General features: G+C 35.4%; 1 protein-coding gene across 1 annotated transcript; it reads right to left on the bottom strand.

The window, feature by feature from the left end:
- Positions 1-16,657: 16,657 nt before the first annotated feature.
- On the bottom strand, positions 16,658-17,590 carry LOC106848169 (olfactory receptor 5I1-like). Its single transcript, XM_014867898.2, has one exon. The coding sequence runs from the start codon at positions 17,588-17,590 to the stop codon at positions 16,658-16,660; it is 933 nt and encodes a 310-aa protein (XP_014723384.1).
- Between the last annotated feature and the right edge of the window lie 7,172 nt (positions 17,591-24,762).

Raw genomic sequence — 24,762 nt, 5'->3', positions numbered from 1 at the left:
TGTCTTACACATCTGATCTGCTAATAAACAGATCATGTAAAGTCTCCTATGAGCCACAGCAGCTGTCAAAGGGAGCCTTGTTAGCCCTGGGATATTCCTGTCTGTGTCCTCTAGTGCTTCACTCATGCAGACCATTCCACCCTCTTCTCCAGCAGTGAACACCCTCCCTGATCCAGTAGGTCCTGGATCACATCTATCTCCATCCTTTGCTCTTGGAGGCTGGATAGGATCTGAGGGGTTAATGAGAAAGAGGGTAATGTTATATCCTGGAAGCTGCCGTAGCTCTTACTGTTCCACAATTGTGGATGATGAGGGAAAAACAGAGAAATGTATTCATTACCTGTGCCATTCACTTAACTATGATTATCTATAACAGGATATAACAATGTTTCTACAAAATTGAAAAAAAATCTTTCAAAACATGTGGGTTATCTGGATCAACTAATTGTAAGAACTATTGCCTCAACTCTGAGGAAATCAAGTTTTTAATCTACAAGATAGAAGTAGCAAAAATCCTCATACATACTACATAGGTTGGTGTGGAAATACAATGATTCAATTTGGATGAAAGTGTCTTACAAAATCAATACAGTGTTGCACATTTGTAGGCATATTATTATCATTATCATTTTATGACATATTAAATTGGATATTTTTACAAGAGAGTCCGTTTACCTAAAGCAGTTTTAGCATACTTTGTCTCTTTTTCTAATTACTGAAAAACAGAAAAGATCAGCAGTTTAACTATTAAGATGGTAAGGTGATGTTATCCGCCACTTCCATTTTCTTCTTTTACAACCAGGGATTTCCAGACCTGATGGCTGTTGAGAACTTCACTGTGTTTGCGGACTTCATATTCCTAGGACTTTATGACAGGATGTGCAGCAGGGGCTCTTTGTGTTCTTTCTGTTGATTTATGGCGTAACTGTGATTGCCAATCTAGGGATGGTCCTGCAGACCAAGATGGATGCCAGAATCCACATACCCATGTATTATTTCCTGAGCAATTTGTCATTCTGTGATGCCTGCTGCTCTTCCACTCTCTGTCTCATGATGCTGGTTGATTTCTTGTCTGAGCAAAAGAGGATCCCATGTAACTTATGTGCCATTTAGATATATTTTTTTTGGATCCTTGCAGATGTGGAATGTCTCATGTTGGCTGTCATGGCATATGAACATTATGCATCCATTTGCAATCCAATTCTTTCTGCAATTGCCATTTCCAGTAAAGTCTGTACCCACCTAGTTTCCATTGTCTACCTAGAAGGTTTGGTGGATTCAGCAGTCAACGACTTTTGCACATTTCAACTTTCGTTCTGCAATTCCAAATTATCAATCACTATTTCTGGGATGTCCTACCCTTTCTAGCCCTTTCCACATCAAATACAACCATCAAGGAGGTAGAGTTGTTCACTTTCAGTACCTGTGTTGTGGGGTGCAGTATCACCATTGTTCTCCTCCCCTACAGCTACATCTTAGCTACCATCCTTAAAAGAACTCAGCAGAGGGGGACACAAAGCCTTCTCTGTGTTTTCCTCCTAAGTAATTTGTGTAGCTATGTTTCATGGCATGCTCCTGTTCGTGTATTTCCAACCCAGCTTGAGTTAAACCATGGAAATAGACAAAATGGCCTCCGTTTTCTCCAGTTTTCATCCCTATGTTAAACCCACTGATCTACAGCTTAACGAAGGAGGATGTGAATGATGCCTTGAAGATAGCAATCGACCCTAAGTTATGTTCCAGGTGACACTACATTTTCTTACCAAAGTATTTATTTAAACATTCTGAGAAGTGAAGTTCAGGTACTTTCATATAGATTCCTGTAGTCTCCTCAATACACTTTCTAGATATTTTCTATTACTTATCTTTTTGCCTAAGTTAAGTGTAGTGGGCAGTCATTACTGATCTGAATCTGCTCTTCAAAGTAAAGAAGAGTAGTAACAAGCTGACTTGCAAATATGGTCTTTTTGTACCTCCCTTCTCTGTTCATGGTTGTACTCCAATAAGATAGCATTGGCAGGGCAACCCTTCCACCCATGTCAATTAAACTTACCCTCCTAAGGCTCCAAATAGTTTTTTATACACTGAGTTTAATAAACTTGCTCAGATAGAATGGAGGATTAGTGGATTAAGTTAGGTTTGTTTGTATCTTTCCTAAATACTAGCATCACCCTATAAATGTTCCATCATAACACTTAGAAGTATACAAGTAGTAAATTAATACATATAAATAAATTAAAATCTCCTGCCCTAACTCAAAGTACCATAAATGGAAGGCCCTTGTCTGTCTTGTTCACCAATATTATTAATTTGTTATTTACAATGCTTGGCTCCAGGAAGCCATTCAAAATATTGACTGAATGAGTGTCCCTTAGAAAATTGATGCAAAAAAACCTTCGTAAATTTACAAAACCTCTGCCCCTTTATTTTATTTTGCTTGATTCTAGTATTTTCATCATTGATGATATCCATCTGTGCTTCCTCTCTTTTGGCCAGGCTGATTAAGTATCAGTAACAGGGATCATTTAATATAGGGAACTTCTCAGATCCTGTATTCCTCATCATTCTGCCCCACTTATATCAGCAGACAACCCCAGGATCAGCCACTCTAGGTTTATATTGTACCTCAGCCTTCACATCAGGTTGTGGATTTCCTTCTTGCCCTCACTCTAGAGAGCAGATATGGTGCAATTGACTACTGTACAGAAACTTTGCATGGAAGTTAGGGGTTCAAATCTGGACCTTCTTTCTCAAAGGGCCTGGGGAAGAGGACTCCATCTCCCTTGGAGTGTTCATAGTATTATACTGGTTAAAATTTAAAAAACAACTGTAATGCCCAATTGATACAATTTAAGTTGAAAAGAAGATTTATTAACTTAAATATGTGTTTAACAAAAAAAACCCAAAGAACAAAGTAATATTTACATTAGTACTCCATTTGTAATGATTTATATTGGATCTCTGTATAATTGTGAAATTAATTGTAATTATAGTCTAAACACAATTTCAAGAGTTGTCATTGCTGAGTAGCTGGATGTTAGATTATCTTAACATGTGTTCTGATAACTTGTTAATTGCTTATGTTTTTCTCACTGTAACCAATTAACAATTAGCCCAATTATGAAAAACATAAAACTCTTTCAGGTTGTCAAAATTATTCATTTTATTTCAGGTTGTTGTCAAGAAACATGAAGACACTCTTTTTGGTTCCTGAGAGGAGAGCTTAATGGGTTATACAGGTTTTCCATTTACATCCTCTTCCTTAATTTTATATATCCCTTGAGTTTATAAAATGTGCTGAGTGTCATGTACATCAAGCATCATAAGAAGGAAACAACACATGAAAAACATGCAATTTTCAGCAAGTTACTTGTCTTCAATTCCTAATTGAACAGTTTTACGACAAAAATATTTAGTACTCTTAGGTATCTTCTTTTATGATCTCAAATAATTTTTTTGTTGCTCATAGAATATTTCATATATTAGGACTTCTGTATTATTATACAAAACCCTTCCACACTTAATCTACTTAAAACATATTAAATATGTTCACATCTATAAAATTGAATCTATTCATGTTACGTAAAATTGGATTCACCTCCCATGTTTCACATATATGCTTAAGGAAAAAAATATATCACTTACTGTTTTTTCATTCCCTTTTCTTTTATGGACACTGATTTAATAAGCTTTAACATTGTCAGAAAAGGAGGATTTTTTTGTGTTTGTTTCTGTTTTGTTTTCCTTTAAGAACATGATCAAGAAGGGAGAGATTTTGGGGCTGTCCCAGTGGCACAGCGGTTAAATTCACATGTTCTGCTTTGGTGGCCCGGGGTTTGCTGGTTTGGATCCTGGATGTGACATGCCAACGCTTGGCAGGCCATGCTGTGGCAGGCAACCCACATATAAAGTAGAGGAAGATGGGCACGGATGTTAGCTCAAGGCCAGTCTTCCTCAGTGAAATGAGGAGGATTGGCAGTAGTTAGCTCAGGGCTAATCTTCCACCAAAAAAATAAAGCTATGCTGAGTATATAGTTCCCAGAGATGGAGTTTGCAGCATCACTCTCATTGCTCCAGGTGCCTGCTGTCTTCTTAAGGGCTCCCTGCAAAACAAACGCTGAATGCTATTTATTTTCACTTAAGCAGAAATCCTTTTCAATTTTTTTCAGCTAGCAAAAGCAGGTACTTATGTAGGTCTTTTGTAAAAGTGAAGGGGCCTAAAGTGAAATTTTGGATAGCAGGGGAAACATGTGCTACAATTTACTTGTTAGCTGTGTGATCTGAGGTTACTTAATCTTGCTAAGCCTCAGTTTCCTCGTCTCTTTAACATAGGTTTGATATAAACATTATAAGGATATATATATATGTTGATCAAGAAAGTTTGTAAGATCATAAAAATCATACTAACTCCCCATGAGGAATAAAAGCCCTGTGATGAAAAAAAAAGATAATATAATTCATGGCATCATGTCATGAAAAGGAGTCTCCAAGATCCATCTTTATCTAAGTTAGAGCCTGCTCACCCAGTCTGTCAGATTTCAGTTTCACATCCCAGCCTCAGGTCATGTTTGGAGCTCTCTGCCCAGGGACCCTAGGACTTATTTTTCCTGACTCTGCGTTCACTCTTGGTTAGAGTTGACTAGAGGTTTCTTCATGGCTCCCCATGCTGGCCACACCATTCTCGTGTCCAAGCCAGGTGCTTGAAACTGCTCTACTGATATAAGCCCCAGCCCCCATATTATCAAGAAATGCATTTAGAATATTCATGCATAGTACCCCATTTTATGTTATTCTGTGTGGCCCAATCCCAGGGCCATGGCTGAAATTGCACACTTAGCTGCAAAAAATCTAACATCTGTGAGATGTGTTGAACCCTTGCACTTTGGAGTTCATTTCCTGCTCAGTGTTAGGGAAGAAGCATTTGGTTCTCATCACCCTCAGACTACCATTCCATTCTTCCTTATTGGAAGACTACATTAGCCAGAGCCCTACATCACCACTGACCTGTTTGGATAAAATTATACTTTTAAAGGGTCTTCATTGCAGTAATGCAACTGTGATTTCAATTTATAACCCAGCGTGTAGTGTCACTATCAGAAGACTTTCCTCACTCGTTTATGCTCTGCCTCACTGCTCAACCTCATCTTTGGATGTAGAACTTTCTGTAGACTTTATAGCCATACATTCTGTATGGATCAGGCCCTAGTCATTGACCAAACTATCATCCCACCATTTGTAGCTTCCATTTCTCATCTCTAGCTCCCAGTGTAAGGCCTCTTTCAGTAATTTGTATAATGGGTCAGTGTCGTAGATCAATTTCTTTATTGTAGTTCCTTATATGTGCTCCACATTGATATCCCTAAAAGTATGCACAATGAGTAATGACAATTAGTATAATCAATGTATAATGATACAAGCCATTCACTCCATACTGGTGGAGAGCTGATTAGCAAAATTCTTAAACCAAACAGTAATAAATATTACTATATAAATAAGTGTGTGGTTCTTTCTTATGAGGCAGCAAATTTAACCTAGTTTGAATTCTTCTGTAGAAACATGCTGTGAACTGGAGAAAAATGGTAACAAAATTGGATCTGAATCACTACTCTCAACTCACTATAACTGTTATCTTCAACAACTCACTTTTCCTTTTTGGACCTCAGTTTCCACTCTGTCAAAAAAGGGGCTTCAACTGAGCATTCTTTATTAAGCATCCATCTATCACATTCTATATCTATATTAATGTAAATCTATCAATGCATATGCTCATTTCCATTTTGGGTGATTAAAAGAATAACAGATGGGTGGGACTATATTTCATACCAATGGAAAACACTACATCCCTAGGCCATTTGACCCCAAATGGAGGTGGCAATGATGACAGGTAGACTGATAGCATGAGTTGTAGAACCCTCAAAACAATCAAACTGAACCCCTGTAACTGGCTTTCTATTTCGCATTTTGACATTAAGAGACATATGATAAAAGTGGATATGCAACTTTATTAATCATTGAGAAAAAAATACTGTACATAATGGCTAAAATCAAGATGAAAGACAACATTGAGTATTGGAGAGGATCTTTAAAAGCCAGAAGACTCACACACTGAGAGTGTGATAGTGGAAATGTGGATTGGCATACTTATAGAAAGCTGTATGACAATATTTACTAAATCTAAATTTTATATACATTCACAGTCATACATAATTTCAACTCTTGATTCTATATTCAGAATAAATGAGTGTCTATCTCTACCAAAAGAGATGTACACAAATGTTCACATTAACATTATTTTAACAGAAAAAAGTGAAAACAACTGCCTATAAACATGAAAGTAGATAAACAAATAATTTTCTCTTCATACAAATAAATACTATACAACGAGGTTGAATGTACTGCAATTGCATCCATCTAGCATGGATGGATTGCAGAAGCACGCAATAGAACAGTACATACTTTAGGTACCCACTTATATGTAGTTCAAAAAATAGAAACTAATCTATCATGAGAAAAGTAAAGAAAGTAATTACTCCTTGAGTGTAAGAGATTAATGATAGGAGGGATCGTGTATAAGGCTTTGGTGATTCTGGTAATGTTCTGTTTCTTAGTCTTCACCCTGGTTACAGGGCATTTTTTTGTTTGAAAATTTTTCTAGCTGTATACTTATTTAAGTATGTTCTATATGTGCATTACATATCAAAAAGGTTTTCCAATATCAAAATCTATACAATACGAGTTTATAAGAAACTTCAGATCTTTATCATTATAAATTTTTATCTTTAATAATGCCTTGTATTAAAGTTCAGCATGTTTTTCTAAAATAAATGGTGCAACTTTCATAGAATATTTCATAGAATAATTATCTATTTTGCTGTTAAACATCTGCCTTTTGTTATTTTATTTATTTTTTAATATTTCCATAAACCCTTTAGGGAGTAATTTAGATTATCCAATTTTCAGCAATATATTGCTACCCATGCTCCAGATTGAATGGGGAGTAGGAATTAGACTGCAAGGTCTGGAGGGGCTACAGTGTTTATGAAGATAAAGTCTTTATCCTGCTTAAACTGAGTGTAGCCTGAGGAAATCTGGTATCCCTGGAAACAGGAGAGACCTGAGGGAAAATGAGTATGCAAGGAATCAGAAGATGACCAAGATGACCAAGGATGACTCCTCCTTCTCCAAAAGTGAACAAGAGAAGCAGAGAATTGTAGTTAAGCTGTTAGGTACCACAAATACATCATTTTCTTATGTTTACCTGATGGACAATTATTAGCAATTACTCAGGTGTTTTGAGATTTGCGTCAAAAATATCTCCCACAGTAGTACTTTCGGTATTTTAGTGTTGAATCAGCACACAAATAGCAGCAACACCTTATGAAAGACACTAACAATTGTCACGAAAACCACTTTTCCAAAACCTAAAAATATACTAATTTCATTGGATTTTGCCTGAAGATAAATCTAGGTTTATAGAAAGCGAAAGCAAACTCCCTAACAACAAATTAGGCAAACACATTATTTGGAAACAAAAATGACTGCAAAATCTGTTTCTTTTTATAACAGGCAAGGTTTCAGGAGAAATACAAAACTGACTGAAATATTTAAATTTGTAAACTCTTACATGCATTGCACATCTTAATTGTGTTCTTGTTTTTTACACAAATTTTGTATTTTCAGATTTTGTGATAATAAATTAAGAGCATTAAGACTTACATTGTACAGCTTAATGTACATGATTATTATACATTTTCTTGGAATATCAATCAACTGTTGGCATTTAAGGAACACATCCCACCTATGCTGGTAACGGTAGAGCAATGATTCACACAATGACAAAATATTGCTCAATGAATGGACAATACAGAGATTATCCCCAAAGCTGCCAGCTTGCACAACATCAAAGGGCAGCAATTTCTTTCTTTTCTATTTGTTTCCTGGAAGTGTGCAATGAAGCCACTCTCCACATCACTTTTTTTTCACACCGATATTATTTTCAAATGCCCAGGTGAAAAAAATAAAACAGGTTAACTTCCAATGTAACAACCGTTTTGCCCTCAATCACTGCTGAGATTCCACCTTGGTTTAGTGATGGGAACTGAATAGTCTCACTTCTCTTAGAAATCTAGGATCATGGGTCATTAATTTTGTTAATTTTCAAATATCACTTTAACATAAATGCACTTTAACTTTCAAAGAGAGCATTTAACAGAGTTACATTTTAAGACAAATTGTTTCATGGCAGTGTGTTCAGGAGTCTATTGTGAGCAATTTCTATGAATTCAGGGAAATTTGATGTCTATGGGAGTGTAGAAATTTACTTATCTCTGTGCTTCAATTTCTGTTTCATATCGTGAAGTTGTTACAGACAACTGAGAACACATGTGATAATATATAAAACATACAATAATATGTGGTGAAAATTAGATAATATGAAACAACTAAGAAAGGTAAAAAGGCCAACACTGCCTTTATTCAGAGTCAAAACTCTTTGCTCCTAAAGGACATTTCTTAGAATTAATTTCAAAGAAACAGCTGGCTGTGACAAATTATTTATGCAGAATTATTCTCATATCAGAACTTTTATGATATGAAGAATTGTCTATAAACCAAGTGGCCATTAGCAGAGAATATATTCTATATGTTACATATATACATATGTATATATATTTATTTATTCTGGTGCCATTTTTATTTAAAAATTAAAAGTCAAATAATATAGAGAAAAATCTAGTTGTCCCTAGGCAGTGTGAATATGGTCAGTTTCTTGCTGTTTTTACAAAAATCTTTATTTATGTAAAAAATTTTATTCAAAAAATAAATTTTACTTAGAAAAATCTTTATTTTGTGTTTAATGGAGAGTGTTTGTGTCTGTGGAAGTGTTATCAGCATGAGTGGGTGTGTATTTGTTTTGTAATTTACAAAATTAAAACAAAATGCTTAAAAGGAGCTAGTGAACTAGATATAAAGTATATCATTGATTGGATTAATTTACCATCAGCAAACAAGTACAATGTTGGGTATTAAGGTAGACAGGGACAGAAGAAAAAGTTTTAAAAGTGCTCTGTTTTCCTGTCACAATCTCCCTAACTGTAAAAGATCAGATGATAAGCTATTTTAGTAAATCTGTCACTTATTCCTGAGAGATCAAGTGTTCAACACCCAGGGACCAGATACAAAGACAGTTCATAACCCAGGTCAGTCAGGAGACAATGCTGAACCCTCATGTAGACAGAACTGCATATAACAAAGGAGTCAGTAGTTCTGAGCCAGATGCTAATATTTTTTTGTCTGTCTCTGAATTATATCTTAGAGTTATTTAGTTCTTTTATCCTTTTTTTGACTGAAACTCCTTATAAAAGAAAAGGAGAGTAAGAAAAATTCTACAAACTTTTATTTTAATTTCTTTTCTCAATCTGGTTATTTTACATTCATATATATATAGATAGCAGGGAATATAATAAAATGCAAATATGGTTTCTGTAGGTAGTTAGACATTTTTTATTGTTTTAAATATTTTCCCTGCACCTTTATATATTTTAAAAATATTTTTAGTTTTAAAGGACAGTATTTTTTTTAATGATGTATCTACAGGGAAAGATATTTAAATGAAATTAGGCCAAAGGTTTGTAGACCTGCACATTGATCACTAGATTGCTATGCATATGTTCTTTTTCTGTTCTTCATCTACCCTCAATTCCACTTTTCTTTTTTTTCTTTGTTTTTTTTTTTAAGATTGGTGCCTGAGCTAACAACTGTTGCCAATCATTTTTTTTCTGCTTTTTCTCCCCAACGCCCACCCCCTGCCCAAGTACATAGTTGTATATGTTTGTTTTGGGGTTGTGTGTCCTTCTAGTTGTGACATGTGAGGTACCACCTCAGCATGGCCTGAGAAGTGGTGCCATGTCTGCGCCCAGGATCTGAACCAGTGAACCCCTGGGCTACTGAAGCAGAGCGTGCAAACTTGACCACTCGGCCACGGGGCTGACCCCTCAACTCCACTTTTCTTGCATTCTCACAGAACAAAGGAGGTCATGGATGACATTATATATAATATAATTGGATTGGGGAAAATATGACAGTGGGGCATAGAACTCAATTGACCTGCCAAGAACCACCATCTCTTTTAAACTGAAGGAAGGCATATTTCAGAGATACTCAAGAGAAACAGGGATTAAAGAAAACAATATTACAATTTCTAGGGATTGAGTTGGGGGCAAAGTTCAGGAATTATTCTCTCAGACATCATGTGACTATGGACATATGAGGACTTTTATCATTTGTCTTACACATCTGATCTGCTGGTGAATAAATCCAGAGGATCCTGGAACACAGACTATGTGTCTCCCTTGCTAATTGAGACTGGATAAGACCTGAATGGTTAATAGAAAAGTGGAGGCATATTGTATCTAGAAGCCTGACATAGCTTTGCCTACTCTACAATATTGAATTATGAGGGAATAACAAAGGAATATATTCATTATCTGAACCTTTCACTTAAATACGCTTCTCTATTGCACCATATAACAATATTCCTAGGACATTGAAAATAAAGAACCAACTTGTCAGAAGACATATGCTATTTGGACTGACTAACTGCAAGAATTACTGCCTCAACTCTGAGGACATGAAATCTTAGCTATGAAAGAAAAATAGCAAAAGTGATCATAAATACTACTTAGGTTGCTATGAAAATAACATGATTTAATTTTGATGAAATTGTCTTTGAAACTCTACAGTGTTATGCAAATATAGACAATGTTATTATCATTATAATTTTATCAATTTATATTAGATTGGATGCATTTTCATGAGAGACAGTTTACTTAAAGAAGACTTAGAATTATTTATCTCTTTTTGTATTTACTAAAAAATAGAAAAGAGCAGCTGTTTAACTATTAAGATAGTAAGATGATGTTACCCTCCACTTTCATTTTCTTCTCTTACAACCAGGGATTTCCAGACCTGAGTGATGGCTGTTGAGAACTGCACTGTGTTTACTGACTTCCTATTCCTAGGACTTTCTGACAGACAGGATGTGCAACAGGGTATTTTTATGCTCTTTCTGCTTATTTATGGCATAGCTGTGATTGCCAATCTTGGGATGATCCTGCTGATCAAGATGGATCCCAGACTCCACACACCCATGTATTATTTCCTGAGCAGTCTGTCATTCTGTGGTGTCTGATATTCTTCCTCTGTCTCTCCCAAGATGCTGGTTGATTTCTTACCTGAGAAAAAGAGAATTCCATATAGTTTATGTGCCATTAAGATGTATTCTTTTAGGCCCTTTGAAAATGTGGAATGTCTCATTTTGGCTGTCATGGCACATGCCCATTATGTAGCCATTAGCGGTCGACTTCTTTATACAATTGCCAAATCCAGGAGAGTTTGTACCCAATTAGTGGCCATTGTCTACATGAAAGGTTTGGTGGATTCAACAACGCACACATTTTGCATATTTCAATTGTCATTCCACAATTCCAATATCATCAGTTACTTTTTCTGTGACATCCCACCCTTACTAGACCTGTCCTCTTCACATATATCCATCAATGAGATAGTGATGCCATGTTCATTGGCTATGTTGTGGGGTACAGAATCATCACTGTCCTCCTCACATGCAGTTATATCATAACTACCACCCTTAGAATGAACTCAGCCAAGGGGGGTCACGAAGACTTCTCTATGTATGCCTCCTAAATAACCACTATGGCTATATTTCATGGCACATTCTTGTTCATATATTTTGGACTCAGTTAGAGTTCCTCTATGGAAATGGACAAAATGACCTCTGTTTTCTACACAGTTGCCATCCCTATGTTAAACCCATTGATCCACAGTTTAAAGAATAAGGATGGGAGGTGTCCTGAAAAAAGAAATTGACAGTAAAATATATTCTGAATGAAACCATGTTTTCACTCAAATGTATTTAAATATTCTGAGAGCTAAATTCAGGTACTTTCACATATGTCCCTGTAGTATCACCAATACAGCTTCTAGATATTATTTCTTACTTATCATTGTGCCTAAATTGAGTGTAGGTAGCAGTTACGATTTATCTTAATCTTCCCTCCAAACTAAGGAACAGTACTAATAGGTTCCCTTTGCTGTCTTGCGAAGAGGGTTATTTTATACTTCCCTTCTATGTTCATGGGTGGGTCCCACGAGATAAAATGGGCATAGAAACTACTCCCTCATGTCTATTCAACTTATTCTCCTAAAGGCTCCAAGTTTTTAAAAACAATGAGTTTAATAAACTTGCTCAGTGTAGCCACCCCTGATGCAGGAAGGGTTAATAATCACTGGAAAAGGCTTGCCAACAAACTGACCCGGAGGTGAGAAGGCTGGTTAGCCAATGACGAGTAAGACCTCCAGGGGGAGGCAACCTAAGCCAGGCACCGGTCGCCCGGGGGCACAGATGGAGACACGATATTGGGAGCAGGAGGGGCCGTTGCCTAGGATGCCTTGCATGCTCCAAGATAAAATATATGAGCACAGTAATAACATGATAATATCAAAACAGAGGCCAAGGGAGGACTTCTTGAGAAATCACTAAGAATTCTTGGCATTCGCTAATTACATTGTCTAGAACACCTGTGTATGTTTAACAGATGTAAGATATGTATATATTGAAACACTGGTTATAATAAACTCAGAGTGGCCATCAGCCCTCTCTGCATCTATCCTGATGTGTACATTGGATTGCGACACTGACACTCAGCAAGAAGGGACTTCTAGTGGGTTGATTTGGGTTTGTTTGCATCTTTCCTACGTACCAGTATCACCCCATAAACTTTCCATCATAACACTTATAAGTCTATAAGTAGGAAATAAATAAATAAGAACATAATGAAATTTCCTTCCCTAGACTAAAAGTTCCAGAAAGGCATAGACCTTGGATGTCTTGTTTACCATTATTTTTCTACTTTTGATATTTACAATGCTGAGCTCCAGGATGCAATTCGAAAAAATTTATTGACTCAATGAATGAGTGTAGCCTGGAAAATTGTTGCAAAAATGAACCTTTGTAAATTTACCAAAGAAAGAACTCCCTTCTTTAATTTTATTCAAGTATATTCATTTTAGATGAAAGCCATCTGCAATTGTTGTCATTTGGCTTAGGCTGAAATAAGAATCTGGGACAGAGTTTATTTGATGTCAAAATCTTCTCAAGCTATTCCTCAACGTTCTGCCTCAATTGTATCAGCATAGATTTCTAGGATAAGTTGCTCTAGATTACATTGCAACTCATAGACTTTACAACACCCTGTGAATTTCCCTTCTTGCCCTCACTTTGGAGAACAGAGATGGTGCTATTAACAACTGTACAAAAACCTCATGAATGGAAGTTTGGAGTAAAAGACTTGGACCTTCTCCAAAGGCCACTATAAAAGAGGAAATCATCTTCCTGATGTGTTCATAAGATTATACTTGTTAAAATAAAAAAATAAATAACTGAAATTCCCAAGTGATACTGTTTAAGTTGTAAAGGAAGACTCATTGACATAAATGAGTTGTTGACATAAATGTATGTTCCTTGGGCAAAGAAAAAGGAAAAGTAGTATTTACACTAGTATTCCATTTGTAAGGATTTATATTGGGTCTGTGTATCTGTGAAATAAACTGGAACTATATTCTATACAAAATTTTAGAAGTAGTCATTGCTCAGTAGTTGGATGTTTGATAATCCCGTAATCTATTCCAAAAACTTAATCAATTCCATATGTTGTTCAGACTGTAATCAATTAGTAATTAATTCAATGGTGAAAAATATAATGCAATTTCAGATTCTCAAGGGTATTCATTTTATTTTATTTTGTTGTCATGAAAGGAACATGGAGATACTTTTTGGTTCTGGGGGGAGGGAGTAATAGGTTATACAAGGTTCCTCATTTAGATCCTTTTCTCTAATTTTACATATCCCTTTAGTGTATAAAATGTGCTGAGTGTTATACAGTCAAAACATCAATGGAACGAAACAAAATATTAAAAACATTCAATTTTCAGCATGTTATTTGTCTTGCATTATGAATTGAGGAGTTTTAGACAAAAATATTTCATCTCATAAATATTTTTTTTTATAACCTCAAACAACTTATTTGTTGTTCATAGAATATGTCACATACTAGGACCTCTCAATTGCTGTCCAAATCCATTCCAAACTCCATGTACTTTATTAAAAATGTATTAAATATTTCACATCTATAAAATTAAATCTATTTTGTTATGTAAAGTTAGCTTCACTGGCCATGTTTCACATAAATGTGTAAGGGAAAAAAATACTCTTTTATTTTTCTTTACTTTTTCCTTTAAAGACTGATTTAATAGCCTTATACAGATGTTCAGGAAACCAGTGTGTTTGTTTTTCTTTTTGTTTTATACTCATTTTAAGAAAATGATAAAGATGGGAGAGAATTTAAGATAAGAACTAGACCGTGAAGTGAGACTGTCCTGGGTTTAAATATGTATAATATCATTCAGTCGTTTTTACTTGTTAGCTCTGTGATCTTAGCCAACTAACTCCCTATCAAGGACAAAATCCCTGATGCTGAAAGAAAAGGCATTATCTTTCATAGCATCATGCCGTGAACTGGAGTCTCCAGGATCCAACTTTACCCATTTTAAAGCCTGCTCAACCAATCTGTCCGACTCTGGCTGCACATTCTAGCCTCAGGTCATGTTTAGACCTTTCTGCCCAGTAGCCTTAGGACTTCTTTCCCTGACAATACCTTCACTCTTGGTTAAGGCTGAGCACAGCTTTCTTCACAGATAACCATGTGATTTCAATGTCCAGGCCAGATGCCTGAAACTTCTCTACTGATTTGTTTCAGACCCTATATTGCCAAGAAATGAGCTTACATAATTAACAACAGAGTATTTCATTTCATTTTATTCTGTGTGGCCCTCTCTCAGGGGTCATGGTTGAAATGGTACACTTAGCTGCAAAGGAACAATATCCTCCCATTGTGATGAACTCATGAACTTTGGAGAATATTTCCTCCTCAGTGTTAAGGAAGAAGCACTTGGTTCTCATCACCCACAAGCTACCATTCCATTTTTCCCTATTGAAAGCCTACATTGGCCAGAGCCCTGCCTTTTTACTGATCTGAATGGACAAAATTCTTCTGGTGAAGTTAGTTCCACTGTGGTGAATGGAACTGTGGTCTAGATTTAGAACCCAGAATACATTATTATTGTCAGAAGGCTTTCCTCTTTAGTCCATCTCTTCTCCTACTACTTAACCTCACCTTTATGTTAGGACTTCAATTAGACTTTGCAGCCACATCTTCTCTTTGGGTCATGCTCTAGAAACTAGCCAAGCCATCATCCCACTATTTTTCAGTTTCAATTCCCATCTCTGGCTCTGAGAGGATAGCCTCCTTCAGAAATTTTAGCTGTTTGCCTACCAATCAAGAGATTTAAGAGTGAATATATTCTTGAGAAAATATTTTGAGCTATACTTTTGTTTAGTTGATATTTGCAGATTGTTTTTTAAAAAGCCGCTGTACTTGATGCTATGTTGTAATAATCACGTATGTATGGAGTACCCCTCAGGAGAATTAACCTATAATATTGCAAGAGAAATATATAGTTTCTGCCCATTACTGGCACATAATCTAAATTATACACAACCCATAGTAAACAATCATGTTCATTTCATAAAAATTTACTCAGTATCTACACTAGGGAACATACTATTATGAAGAAGCAAGGGATTAAATAAGACATAATAATTAAAAGATAAATCTAACAGAGGAATAGAACAGACAAATAACTGCATGATTAGACTAGAAGTGCTGAGAGTCTTAAAAGAAATGCACTTAAGGTTTTAGTGAGGTTTCAAATCTGAGTTGTCATCCAGAATTGAACATTGTGTCACAAAAAGATCATATAGGAATTAGTATCTGAGGAATGCTTTTTAGAGTGAGTGCAATTTGAACCATCAAGCTACAATGTATGTGTATTAATTTGGAAATAATTAATTGAAAAAGAGTCTCAGTGAATTGCATTTATTTACTTTCACAAAAAGAATATTGTGATGTCAGTGACTTATTCAATATTAGTAGTAATTGTGATAAAATTTAGGATGGAGGGAGAAAAGAAGTAAGAATATTAGATATAGAACACTACGTACAGGGTAGATCTACCCCTGGAATAAATATTTAAAAATTAAACTTTATTTTTTAACCTGTCTCCTATTAATAGACATCTAGACCATTTTCAATCATTTGCTACTACAAACTATGCTGCGATTAATACATTTGAAAGTAATGAGCTTTTACAGGTTCAATTCCTGGAAGTAGAATTACTGGTTTAAATGGTGCATGCATATTTCATTTTCATATGTTACATGAATTATCCTACATAGAAAATATTAGTAAATTATTCTCCATAGACAACACTAATTTTGGCTTTCATAAGCAATGAAGGAGTGTGATAAAAATTTAATATTTAAAATGGTAAAGAATTAGACATAATACAACTGATATAAAAGGGCCTGATTCTGATATTAAGCTCTGACTCTATTTTGAGCTTAAGTCCTTGCTACCCACAGAATTGGAAAGATCCACATTAAACAGACTTTGTCATCAGTTAGACCAAAGGTCAAGAAACAGACAGGTTTTAAAGTTGTCAAGCTCATTTTCACCCTTTTTTAAGACAGCAATTTTGGGCTAATCACTTTCCTAAAGGCATTTTTTACATCTTTGTTCCTTAGACTGTAAATTAGGGGGTTCAACATAGGTATAATCAGTGTGTAGAACACAGAGGTCACTTTGTCCATATCCAGTGAATGATCAGTGCTGGGGCGCAAATAAATGAAGATTAGGGTACCATGGTAAATAGTGACCACAGTCAAGTGGGAAGCACAAGTGGAGAACCCTTTTCTTCTTCCTTCTGGAGAATCTGTTTTAAGAATAGCTGCTATGATGTGGAAATAAGAGAGAAGAACTGTTAGAAGGCAGATAGCCTCCACCAAACTAGCAAAGATCACCAGAACAATGTCATGCTTGTAAGTGTCAGTGCAAGACAAAGAGAAGAGTGGAGAGATATCACAAAAGAAATGGTTAATCTCTTTGGAGCAAAAAGACAGATGGAAAGTATTAATGGTGTGAATAATTGAGCTCATGGTACCCCCCAAAAATGCTCCAATCACAAGCTGGCAGCAAATCCTCTTGGACATAATAACAGTATAAAGCAGGGGATTGCAGATTGCTATGTACCGGTCATAAGCCATGGCAGCCAAGAGGAAAGATTCTGTATCAACTAAAGAGCAGAAAAAATATAACTGTGCAGCACAACCATTGTAAGAAATGGTCTTCTTATTGGAAACCAAATCCACAAGTAATTTGGGGGCAATGACAGAAGAGTAGCATGTATCTATGAAGGACAATATGCAGAGGAAAAAGTACATAGGGATGTGCAAGTGGGAACTGATTATGATTAATAAAACCATCCCAAGGTTTCCCATGAGAGTCACAGAGTAGATGGAAAAAAAAACAGCAAAAAGAACACTCTGAAGTTCTGGATGGTCACTAAATCCCAAGAGAAAGAATTCAGTCTTCACAGTGTCATTCTTCAACTCCATTCTCTGCAGCTCTCCTGGACTTTGATGTTGTGATAGAATAATGATGGCAATATTAATAACAATCCCAATATTAACAAAAAATTGAAGTAAAATGATTGAAATAAATAGGGCAATAGTTCTAAATCCACTTGGACATCCTGATAGCATCTAGGCATAGCTACAATTAGTGTAGTATAAGGCATAAGTTTTCACTCTTTTTAGTGTTTGTCTCATTAAATGGAAGCATTATCAAACCAGTTGCTGAACTCTAAACCTGGGCTTTACTTTTACTTTCTTCAATTCACTCATATTCCACCAACGTCATGTGATAGTGGTTAACCACATTGCTAACAGCAAACTCTTAATAAATAGTCTCTGTTGTAATTTGTGTTGTTTTTGTTCACTTCTCAACAGATAAAAGCATTGCTGTTCCAAGTAAAGCCTTTTATAGATAGAAGAGCAGTTCTGTATTTCTCACCTTGAGATGTGGCTTTGCTTCTGAGGAATAAAAAAGTTCCTTAAAATTGTTTGAAATCCACTGATAAAATAGAAAGAAGAAAAATTCTTTTAGTTATACAAGCTCTGTCACTGAGTAGTTTTGAAAGTTTGGGCAGACTAATTAATCACTGAGTTTCAGTTTCATCACCTGTTATAGGAGAATGAGAATACCTTTCTCATCAAATCATAATTGTTAATTAACTTCCTTGTACAATCTTAATATCCCCACCATCTTGTTCCTTCGCTGTTCTAAAGTTGGAAATATAACAATTCTGAGTCAATGTGAAGATCTATTTTATTTTATCTGGAAATGTGGCAGATATCCAATGTTTCCTCTTTATCATCACTGAAACTCTTTTATTATGTTTCAGCCCTCTTTTTCTTCGGTTGAACCTCTTTATTGGCCTCGTTCTCTCCAGTGGATTCTCACCCTACTTTCAAACATGCTTCAAAATCTATCTGTAAACCACTGTAAGAGTTACCTGTATGAAGTAGATTTTGTATTATGTTTCCTTCTTGCTTAAACACTTAAATGATTTCCTGTCCCTTATAAGGTCAGTATTTAATTACATTCACATTTGACATATATTTCCTTTTTTATCTCACAACATCCATCTCAGAACTTGATCTAATAGCATTAGCAAAATCTTACCCTCCTGTTCTTTCCTAAATTTGTTCTAGGTTTTAAGTAAAACTAAATATCTTTACTAAAACTTTGCATAATTTAGAGTAAATAGAAGAATGTAACTATCTGGGAAGTGATTCCCTGGGTATAGAGAATGAAATAGAGATAAAACAATGATTGTGAATTCTGGATTATTACTCAAAGTTTATTTTCTACCTTTGTTCTGTTTCTCACTAAATTAGGTGAATGCCACATAAGTGTGCATATCTGTCATTAATATATTTTCGTCTTGTAATTCTCAATGATCTATCACATCTAATTTAATTCTAATAGTTTTTAAAAAATATGTTAAGAAACTATTGTTTCTCAATTTTATTCAAGGGTAGAGATTGGAAATCCTTGTATTATTGGGCTAGAGCCTGCTCCGATAAACAATCCCTTCACAGAGATGGAAATGTATTAGAGATGGTGGAACTTAAGAAGAAGACTGGAGTAAATAATATAATTATTTTCCAAATAATCTATGTGTTAAATTTAAAACAGGAGTATTAATTTAAAACTAACAAATATTCATTTAGGATATGTGCAGGGATAGGCAGATTTAGTTCTTTTGACATAGTAACAGAGACAGAATGCTGTGGTGATTAAAAGCATGGGCCCTGGAGCCAGACTGCCTGGGTTTAAATCTAACTCTGCCATTTAATACTTGTAGGACATTTGCAACATCTCAGGAGCTCTATGGTTTCCTTTTCTGATATGTAACTTGCATGTTATAGGAACACCTGTCTGCAAGGTAACGATGAGGATTAAATGAGCTATTACATGTAAAGTATTTTGAAGAGGGTTCTTCAAATACCAAACATCCAATAAATATTAGCTATTATTATTCAATCATTGAGACAAGTTTGAGCTTCAATAGATATTAATTTTTATTATTTTATTATCAACCAGGATTCACTTTTTGCTCTAACAAAAGGGTTCATTGGAAAAAGAAAGCATCATTGAGCTACTAGTCAACTCTTTGGAGCTCTCTTATCCTGAAATACATGTGGCTTCCTCCTTAGAAAATATCAACTTTCATTGAGTGACAGTCCATCCATATGTATCATCAAACATGAGAGACAAGATTGTCAATGGACCTCAGACTAGAGCAATGGACACTGTTGTGAAGGTCAGGGAAAGAAAATTATATCCAGTGGTTAGTGAGGTAAGGATGGATGAAAATGTTTCTTTGTTGTGGCATCAACTCCTTTGCTAATTATGAAGAATGGCTATTAAAAAGTAGGCACCAAAAAAATAAGCATATCTTTAGGGACAATGCTTAAATAAGCTTGGGTCTTAGCCATGGGGTGCAATCACTTCTTTGCTCAAGTTATTTTCTACTAAACCTCTTACTTCCAATCACAGAATTAAAGGTAAGGAAGAAATCAATTTATATAGAGATTATCTACCTGTAATAACCTTTCAAGAATGTTACATGCTTCAAGACTGAAAGAAATTTGCAGGATTCAAAAATGAAATGTGAAATCCAATTGGAAAAATGAAAGGGAAAAGAATGCAAGAAACAAAAAATTAAGAGGAGTCCAAAGAGACGCTAAATAATCTGTTCTACACAATCGGCAGGTAAGAATGAAATGAAGATTTCTGATAGAGTTCAGCAAACTTATATATTCCTGCAGTAAGCTCTCTATATGGAATCCTAGTCACTACTTTTGTAAACTTGATTTCCATTCCCTTAAAGCCAACCCACTAATCCCATCCCACTCCTTTTATTTGTGTTGATAACTGTTGAAACCAATGCATGACCATAGGATAAAATAAATAATATAATATACAAATTGAGTCAGCTTTAACTTATATCTAAGCCTACTAAACATTTAAAAAGAAATAATAGATAAAGCAAATTGTGTTTATATTTAGATTCCAAGTCAGAATCCAATAATACTGAGAATTATCTTAAGACTATCATGTGTTAAATGTGCTGTTTTGCTGTTGCCATTGTTTTTGTTGGAAATACCTTAAGGGTTTAAAACATGTCATTCTAGGCATATTTCTTCTCAAAACATAAGTTTCTTGGGTGTAAACTAAGTGAGTATAAGAAAATGAGCATTAAAAATCCTATCCAGCTCTAATATCCTAGGATTATGTTAAGAACACTTACCAGATCACTAACTTTCTTTCATTCACCTTCTTACTACACTGTTGTCAGCTGAAGTTCATTTTTCATTGGAAAAATCAACTTTGGCAGTTAAAGATAAAAAAATCGACCCATTGCGACATTTTCCATAATCCATTTGGGCAGGCCTCCTGTGTTCATACAATAGATTTGTGCCTCCCTTAGGAAGGCTGAGGTTCCTTAGAATAATGCAAAACCTTTTATATTTTGCTTTGAGGATTTTGGGATTAGCCTTCCAATCTTACCTTGGATCCCATGAACACACACACTAATATCTAAATCCCAGTGGGAAAAGATATGTGAGCAATTAAACAGTTCTACTGTGGAGTTGATTAAACAAAAAATGAAATGATGTGTTTTTCTACATCCTGAGAATGTCTCAAAGAAAAAATTATTTTGGCTCTCAATATGGTAGATTATTTTATATAAAATTGGATTATGACATTTGCTATCCAGTTTGATTTAATCAGCTCAAAGCAATTTATCAAACAACTATCAGAATGTTCTATGTGATAGGATGATGGAATAAACAAGAAAGAAACAAAAATGTATCTATCAAGCTGTGGAGAATTAAAAGATCTTGAAAGTAAATGTGTAGATGGATGAATGAAGTTAATGACTCTGATATGTGTTATATGTGCATTTATGTTCAAAAGTAATTCTGGCCATCCAAGGACAGAATATATCAGAGAATCTCCATTCAATAAATATATTTTATTTGTGAAAGTATTGTGCCAGGCAGTGTTCTAGGTACAAAACAGGAAAAAGGAGGATAATTTGAACTCAACATTATAAATTTTGTCAATTACAGAATAGCGAATGAGAGGCAGTAGAGGAAACAACATAAGCAATTATCTGGAGATTGGAAGTCCTTGGCATGATTAGAGACTTGGAAATGAGATTTATAGAGAACGTGATGCCTATTGGAGAAAGATAATACTCAAAACACACACACACACACACACACATACATATATATATAGGCAAAGAGAGATATGACCAGTTTTGACCCTCTGTCTCTTCCCAGATGATTAATCTCAGCTGAAAGGAACTCTTCTTTTTCAATAATTCTGGCAAGATCTCATGGTTAAGTCATTAGCTTACTAGTGTCCACCCAGAAACTAATCACTGGGTCTCTTGATGACTAGCCATGAACACTTCCCCAAATCCCATTAGGTTCAAAGACAGAGACCCACCAAGAAGAGAAAAAGCTGAGTCCCCACCAGAAAATTTAGATACTATCCGTAAGAGAATGAGAAAAAACATTGACCCCGATAGTTTAAAAATAAGGGAGTGAGTAGATTATATATGTAAAACAAAACTCCATGAAGAAATAAAAAAGAAATTTTTATGTGGCTGCTTTTCAGACATGTTTTAGGAGCACTCAGTCCATCTCAATTATTCTCAGACAACTGACAGTGTTACCTAAGAAGCAACATTGGGAGGGAAAGAAAAATCTGACATTTCAAGGTTTTGTGGAACTGAAAGTAAAGCTGATGTCCTTCTTGTTAATAAAATGAAATAATCAGTCTTTAGATAAGAATAGTGTGTGTATATTTTAGTAGGAGGTAGAGACCATAGTCATCCATGCTAAAGTGAGAGTAATTCTGCGTCCTGTGTCGCTGAAGCCCTAACATCCAATGTCTCTGAAAGGGATATTGCAGATTCTGGAGAGAGCTCAAATTAGACCAATGATTCCCAACTAAGATGATTTCACTCTCTAGCAGAGATTTGACAATGTCTAGAGACATTTCTGCTTGTCAAAAATAAGGATGGGGTGGTCCTGAGGTCTAATGGGTAGAGGTCAAGGATGCTGCTAAACATCCCGTAATGCACAGGACAAACACTCACAGCACAGAATTGTCTGGCTCCAAATGTCAACAATGCTAAGTTCTAGTTGGAGGACCAAAGGTGAAAAATGTTTCTCTTACCTTCATCTTAAAAAGGCAAGGTCTCATGGGTGATATGGGAAATAACACTCCATTTAAAACATTTTGAAACCAATACAGAATCATGTTCTAATCATAAGCACAATATCATTCCATCCTTTTAGTCATTACTTATTTCTTTTAAGAAATAATGAGTAGCTGTCTTCACCATACATATTGGAATATTTCTAAATGATCCTTACCCTCAAAGCTTTCTTTTTTTTTTTTAAGATTTTATTTTTTTCCTTTTTCTCCCCAAAGCCCCCCGGTATATAGTTGTACATTCTTAGTTGCAGGTCCATCTAGTTGTTGCATGTGGGACGCCGCCTCAGCGTGGCTTGATGAGCAGTGCCATGTCCGCGCCCAGGATTCGAACCAAAGCTTCCTGTTTTAAGAAACATTAATAAGAGTACATTTTATGGGACAGATCCTTGCAGTTTTGTTATTATGTTTAAGTTCAATGACAACTCTCTGAGGATGGCAGCTTCTCCCGAGTTTATATGTGAAAGAATTGAGGTTAAAAAAGTGTCTTCGTAAAAATCACCCATGTGGATCTGAAACTGGAACCAGGTGTTTAAATTCAAACCAAGTGTTCCTCCTGCTTCACTAAAGCAATAAGTACCTATGCTGCACTAGTGACTCCAGCAAAAATATTGACAATAGCACGTATGAAATGAAATCTTAAGAAACTAAGAAAACAAACTGTTAACACTGTAGGAACATAGGGCATGTAAATTATGACTGACTTTGCATTTAAAAGATGGGTGAGTTAAGCTTGAAAATGGACACCTAAATGTCTCGGGTTCTAATCCCTGGAAATGTCACCTTATTCAGATAAAGCTTGCCTGCAGATGTGATTAGTTTAATGATCTGGAGATGAGGAGAGTATTCTGGATGATCTGGTGTGCTCTAAATGCCATTGCAAGTGTCTTTTATAAGAGGGAGACAGAAGATTATTTTACATACACAAGAAAATGCAGTCAAGATGGAGAAGTGAGAGGTTTGAAGATGCTAGCCCTGAAGACTGAAGTAATATGACCACAAGTCAAGGAATACCTGCAGCCACCAGAAGCTGGAAGAGATAAGGAAAAGATTGCCCCCTACAACCTCCTGAGGGAGTATGGTCTTGCTGACACCTTGGTTTTGGCCCCGTGATTGGATCTCACATTTCTGATCTCCAAAATTGTAAGAGAATAAGTCTATTGTTTTAAGTCACCAAATTTGTACTAATTTATTTCAGAAGCTATAGGAATCTAATTTAATGGGTTTATAATATAAGGGATTTAGAAAATATAATGAATGCTTAAAATAATATCAGGCAGAGCAAAAAAATGTTAACGAGGATATGGAAACTTTAAAAAGGTATGGTATCATATATATGATCCACTTGTTTAATCGAAACTTAAGATAAAATAGAGAACGGAAGATAAGAGTAAAAACAACAATATCAATAATAGCAGATAATTTATTAATCAGTTATATTATACCATACATAATGCTAAGAACTTAAGATGTATCATTTAATTTTTATGAAAAGTTTTTAAGAAAAGTAGATTATTGTCAATATTTTGCCAAAGAGAAGATTTTAAAAGTTACAAAATTATTGCCTTGAAATTGAAATGCTGGTAAAAAACAAAATAACCAAAAGACCAAAAAGTAATACCCAGAAGTACTCGTAGGACATGTACTTCAAATATTCTTGGAAAAAAACATAGAATATGAGGCAAATGCATATGCATTCCATGTGAAAAATAATAAAGTCAGTTTAACAAGAATGGTTTCATGTGTGGCCGGCCTGGTTGCATAGTGGTTAAGTTTGTGCATTCTGCCTAGGCAGCCCAGGGTTCACGGTTTCAGATCCCCAAGAGGACCTAGCACAGCTCATCAACCACACTGTGGCAGCATCCAACATAAAGTAGAGGAAGATTGGCAAGGATGTTAGCTCAGTGACAATCTTCCTCAAGCA

Source organism: Equus asinus, chromosome 17 (assembly GCF_041296235.1).
Source record: "Equus asinus isolate D_3611 breed Donkey chromosome 17, EquAss-T2T_v2, whole genome shotgun sequence".
Lineage (NCBI taxonomy): Eukaryota > Metazoa > Chordata > Mammalia > Perissodactyla > Equidae > Equus > Equus asinus.
This window is presented reverse-complemented; position numbering and strand designations above follow the sequence as displayed.

Coding starts and splice junctions, on each gene's coding strand:
- LOC106848169 (XM_014867898.2), bottom strand. CDS start 17,590: ATGGAGTTGAAGAATGACACTGTGAAGACTGAATTCTTTCTCTTGGGA.